This window comes from Gekko japonicus, unplaced genomic scaffold (genome assembly GCF_001447785.1).
Source record: "Gekko japonicus isolate JY-2015 unplaced genomic scaffold, Gekko_japonicus_V1.1 scaffold881, whole genome shotgun sequence".
In the NCBI taxonomy this organism is placed as follows: Eukaryota; Metazoa; Chordata; class Lepidosauria; order Squamata; family Gekkonidae; genus Gekko; species Gekko japonicus.
The window spans coordinates 186,006-191,621 of NW_015168675.1; the positions used below are offsets into that span (position 1 = coordinate 186,006).

The 5,616-nt window shown below is 50.0% G+C and overlaps 1 protein-coding gene across 1 annotated transcript in view; it reads left to right on the plus strand.

Annotated features, from left to right (window-relative positions):
- The window catches only part of NHEJ1 (non-homologous end joining factor 1), a 151,560-nt gene extending 146,898 nt beyond the window's left edge, over nucleotides 1–4,662 (plus strand). Inside the window, exons 5-7 of the mRNA XM_015415368.1 lie at nucleotides 2,554–2,671; nucleotides 4,051–4,166; nucleotides 4,283–4,662. Coding sequence (XP_015270854.1) covers nucleotides 2,554–2,671; nucleotides 4,051–4,166; nucleotides 4,283–4,363 — 315 coding nt within the window. The 3' untranslated portion in view covers nucleotides 4,364–4,662. The remainder of the gene's footprint in view (nucleotides 1–2,553; nucleotides 2,672–4,050; nucleotides 4,167–4,282) is intronic.
- The last annotated feature ends 954 nt before the right edge of the window (nucleotides 4,663–5,616 follow it).

The following is a 5,616-nucleotide window of genomic DNA, read 5'->3' on the forward strand; positions in this document are numbered from 1 at the left end:
TCAGCAGTTCTACATCTGAAGTATGTTGGTTGAGACTTCAGGGAGAACTTGACAGATTGTCCCCAGGGTATCACCCCTCAGTTCTTCTCTCCCTCACCCGCATCCCAAGACACTCACAAATGGTTCTGCTCTTTCATTGCCCCCTGAAATCTCTCGCAGATCTTTCCTAGGGTTGAAGCAGAGTGTAAAGACCTTGCCTTTCAATAAGCAAAGCCCTCTCACGAGTGGTGTGGGAGCATAGTTTAGTGTCAGAGAGAATACTTTAGGCCTCCACTTCGATCCTGGGCATCTCTAATGAAAAGAACTGTGGCTGGGAAAGGTCTTGGGAGAGCTGTGGCTCAATGAATTCGTTCACTTAGTATTTACGGAGCATGGCTTGAGACTCAGCTTAAATGGGTGCTGCAACATACCTGTGTGACACATTCTCCCTCACGTTCACTCTGCCCTACCTTCTAGTGGGTGTCCCCCGTGCTTTGAGCTGAGAGCTCTTTGCCACTCCTACAGCCTGGAGTGGGTCACAGGCCATGCCTTTGGACTCCTGGCCTTGAGTACTCCTACAGCCTGGAGAGGAACTGCCCCGTTATCTGTTACACTTTGTTCTCCTGACTGTTTGGGTGTGGAGCAGGCACGCTGTGCAGAAACGTTATCTCTGGAAACCTTTGAAACAGGCAGCAGGCTGGGCTCGCTGTGTTCCGGGAGCTGTGTGTGTGTGTGTGTGTGTGTGTGTGTGTGTGTGTGTGTGTCTGCATGCCTTGGGCCCATCTCTCTGCCTTACTGGATGTGCCAGTGCAAGGCATGCCAGGAAGAGTATCAGCTCTAGCTGTTTTGCTCTGCACTCAAGGGTGGGGGGCACAGGGAGAAAACAAGGGGCTGCCTTTGTAGCTCTGGCCTGAAGTTCTGGTCACCACACCTTAAAAAGGATATTATAGCTTTAGAAAAAGTGCAGAAAAGGGCAACTCGCATGATAAAAGGGTTGGAACACTTTCCCTATGAGGAAAGGTTAAAGCGCTTAGGGCTCTTTAGCTTGGAGAAACGACGACTGAGGGGTGACATGATCGAGGTTTATAAGATTATGCATGGGAAAGAGCAGGTAGAGAAAGAGGTACTTTTCTCCCTTTCTCACAATACAAGAACTCGTGGGCACTCCATGAAATTGCTGAGCGATCGGGTTAGAACGGATAAAAGGAAGTACTTCTTCACCCAAAGAGTGATTAACACATGGAATTCACTGCCACAGGAAGTGGTGGCGGCTACAAGCATGGACGGCTTCAAAAGGGGATTCAATAAGCATATGGAGCAGAGGTCCATCCGTGGCTATTATCCACAAGGTATAGATAGGGACTCTGGGGCAAGTGATGCTCTGTCATCTTGGTGCTTGGGGGGGGTCAACAGTGGGAGGGCTTCTAATGTCCTGGCCCCAGTGGTGGACCTCCTGATGGCACTGGTATTTCTGGCCACTGTGTGACACAGAGTGTTGGACTGGATGGGCCTTTGGCCTGATCCAACATTGGCGTCTCTTATGTTCTTATGTTAAGCCTGACAGCTTCCCCTTTTCTGAGACCAAGCAGCACTCTCCACAAGTAGCACATCTTTCTCTTCCTACTCTCACATGGGGAATGGAGATCCTTTGGGATGCAGCGAAAGGGTTCCTCTGGCTTTTGGAAGCCAGGGGTTTAAGGGTATTCCCGGCATTGATCGTTGACTATGAGAGCAGCAAGAGGAATGGATCTCTGGGGAAGAGCCCTGGCTCCATTGTTAGAGTGCATGCTCCGTGTGCAGAAGGTCTTGGGTTCAATCCCTGGCATCTCTGGTAGAGTGTTAGAAAAGTCATCTCCTATGAAGCTGCCTCGTACTGACTCAGACAATTGTCTACTCTGCCTGTCAACTACTCTCCTGGGGCTGACAAAGCAAATGGTCCCCCCCCCCCAGCCTTTTACACTTGAGATCCTTCATAGAAACCAACGTTGGTAAGGCAGGGAACCTATCAGCTGAGAGTGAAAGGGGGTCCTCTTGTTTCGTGTGGCAGGGTTCATCACGTACAGAAGAGGGCAACCAGGAGGGTGAGAGGGTTGGAATCCAGGTCTTACGAGGAAAGGCTGAAAGAGTTGGTTCTGTTTAGCCTGGGAAAGAGAAGGCTTAGAGGGGACAGGATTGCAGTCTTCAAGTACTGGAAGGGCTGTCATGTAGAAGACGGAGCAGATCTATTCTCTCTTACTCCGGATTGCAAGACTAGATCTAATGGGTGGAAATTACAAGGGAGTCGTTACCGGCTAAATATCAGGAGAAACTTCCTAACTGTAAGAGTGGTCGAGCAGTGGAACAGACGGCCTCGGGAGGTGGTGGATGCTCCTTCGCTGGAAGTTTTCAAGCGGAGGCTGGATGACCATCTTTCGGATATGTTGTAGGTACATAGGGCTATCTTTCGGCTATGCTCCTGCAGAGTGCAGGGGGTCAGACTAGATGACCTGCAAGGTCCCTTCCAACTCTAACATTCTATGATTCTGTGATTCACTGTCCAGAGTAGCCTTGACATCTTCCTCAATTATTTCACAGACATTGCCCCAAGCCTGTTGCCTGGGAGATGGGCACATGTTCACTTCCAGCCTAAAGCAACTGTATATGGCAGTGACCCAGCAGCAGGCCAGAGTGGATAGCAAGCGACACTGGGAAGGTAAGTGAATGAAGGGTGGAGGAGAGGGCTGAGGGTATTCATTGTATGCATGCACTGTGCCTTTACCACCCCCTCCACCCTGGCTAAGGTAGCCAAGATGGGAAGGAATTCTGGTGGCAGATGTCCACGGATAGGAGTAACTGCCACAAAGTATCCATCCTGGTTCCTTGATACCCCCAAACCAAGTGCTGTCTCCTAGCAAGAAAACGAGCCAAGCTCAGTTTGCTTTCTCCTTAAGCTCTCCCCACCGTTTGTGTTTATCACAGAACTCACACACTTTTTGTCCTTCTTACATTCCCTTCTATGTTGCTCCTAACCTTTAGAACAGGGGTGTCGAACTCATTTGCCGGATCTGACATAAATGAGACCTTGTTGGGCCGGGCCGTGTGTGTCATAAAATGTAACGCCTGGTAGCGGAGATATAAACTTTATAAAGGCCACAAACACAAAGAATTTTTTTAACTTAAAATAAAAACATGCTTAAAACATTTATTGATATTCACCACAGAACTCTCGTGCTCAGAGTTCTGAGTCTAGGACCCAGGTTAAAACATGAAATGACTAAGTGATTAAAAGAGTCTGGTGAAGCAAGCGATGATGCAGCAGCAGCAGAACTGGAAGCAGCAGATGGCCAGTTCCTCTGCGGGCCTGATGGGAGCCCTCCGGGGGCCTGATCCAGCACCTAGGTCGCATGTTTGACACCCCTGCTTTGGAGTGTTCCAGACTCCCTGCACATTTAGATAGGGTCGAAATATTTCCAAGGCTTAGAATTGTACAAGCAGTGTAAGGTCAGCATGTGAATGATTTTCCTTTTAAACTGGAGGGAGGATCCACCTGTATTTGCTCCCCCACCCTGAAAATCACATAGTCCTAAAAGACATCACCAGATCAAGGTTCACCCCCCCCCTTTTGTAAGTCTCTTCTGTTCTTCCTCCGCAGCTATGTGGTCTTGTATATAAATAATACTCTATCTGATGTCCACATGCAAATTAATTTGAGAGCCAGTTTGGTGTCGTGGCTAAGTGTGCGGACTCTAATCTGGGAGAACCGGGTTTGGTTCCCCACTCCTCCATTTGCACCTGGCCGGATGGCCTTGGGCAAGCCATAGTTCTGATAAGAGCTGTTCTTGAAAAAGAGCAGTTTCTGTCAAGAGCTCTCTCAGCCCCACCTGCCTCACAGGGTGTCTGTTGTGGGGAGGGGAAGGGAAAGCAGATTGTAAGCCGCTCTGAGACACCTTTGGGTAGTGAAGGGCCATGGGGTATAAATCCAATCTCTTCTTCGTCTTCTAATTCATTTCATTCCCATCCCTTGGCTCTACTGCATCACAAACACACAGGCCTGCTTCTCTGCATGTAACTGTTCCCCTTTTTACCCCTCAGGAGATCCTGAGAGCCTGGAACAGGTGAGCACTCAGGATTTGCCGGTTGAACCTGAACCAGAAAAGGGAAAGGCTGAATCCCAGTCAGCAGCAGCCCAGTGTGTTCAAGGGACACGGGTGAGAGCAGAGTCCAAGCACACGAGGGGGAATGTGTCGGGAAAGGGTGTGGCTGGGAGTGGCGGTGCCTCCCTTGGAGGCGGAACTGTCCGTGCTGATTGTTTCCTCCTTTCTAGACATCATGCACCCAAGCCCAGAAGGCTCAACTGCCCATGACCAAGGCCAAGAGGAAGAAGGCAAAAGGGCTGTTTAGCTGATGCCGGTGACCCTTTCACAGAGGCAGATGTGTGACACCCCTCCCTCTTCCTGGAACATCTGGACTCCCACTCTAGACTGGAGCGGTGCCACTTGGCTCATATTCAAGCACGGCGATTGGAAATTGTCCTGGCTCTTGCTGCAAGCGTCGGCTAACCTTTCTCTGCTTACTCTTTCACCTTTCAGTGGAAGTCTGGAGAGGGTGCGTGCAGAGCAGTGAGCAAGAGGTGGACTGTGGGTATGGCACGGGCAGGGTTAAGAAGCCAACTGGTGAGAGCCACCTGAGCTCCCGTACCTCTTCTTCCACTAGGATTGGCATACTTCTTTTGTGTAGTAAAGACGTTTGTCATGAAACTTGACCTCTCAGTGTAGTCTCTGCTTCTGTATGATCTTACCACGCAGGATTGTGTGCATGAATTGGCTCCTCTGGAATCCCGGCTAGTTCTTTATGCTGATTTGCAATATGCTGTGTGGTGGAGAATATATCAGCTCTGCTTGTTAAAGACTGAAGAAAGAGAAGGACTTGGGCTGGGGGTTGTGCTGGTCTGATCTGCTCAGTGGTTTATATGTTCCCCATCTCCCTGACCAGTGCTCTTGATTCCTGGCTTTTCTCCTCAATGAGGACCAGGGGTCATTTCCTGTAGGAGCGCACAGGAGTGGAGCTCCGGCAGTAAAGAGCCCAAGGGGTGGGCACATGCAACAAGCCCCACCCCCTGCTCCCAGCAGCCCTCAGTCAGAGCAAGAAGCAGCCAGGTAAGTTGCAGAGCCCCCAGCCCCCCGGTCCAAAACAGTCAGGTGGCACCTTTAAGACCGAGTTTTATTCAGGCACAAGCTCTCCCTCCTCTGTGAGGGCAGATCTGTGTGGGAAAACCCCCCCCCCAATAGCTAGCAATCCAAAACAGTCCAGTGGAGCCTGAGCGGTGGGTGTTGCCTTCTGACACTCTTCCGGTGATGTCAGGGGGTGTGGCATATGCAAATAAGTTATGCTAATGAGCTCCTGCACCTTTTTTTCTACGAAATGTCCCCTGATGAGGACCCAAAGTGGCTTACAACCTCATTCTCCCTCCTCTGCTTTATCCTCATAACCACCACCCTTTTCAGGCTGAGAGAGAGAGACTGAATGGCCCAGGATCACCTAACCCTAACCCTTTCCCTGCTGTTCTGCCTGACGCATATTTTCTCTCTTTCCTTGCACTTTTCCACTCTCCTCTTGCCAAAATACCCTGCAAAGGTATAAATATAAAATGCAAATAAA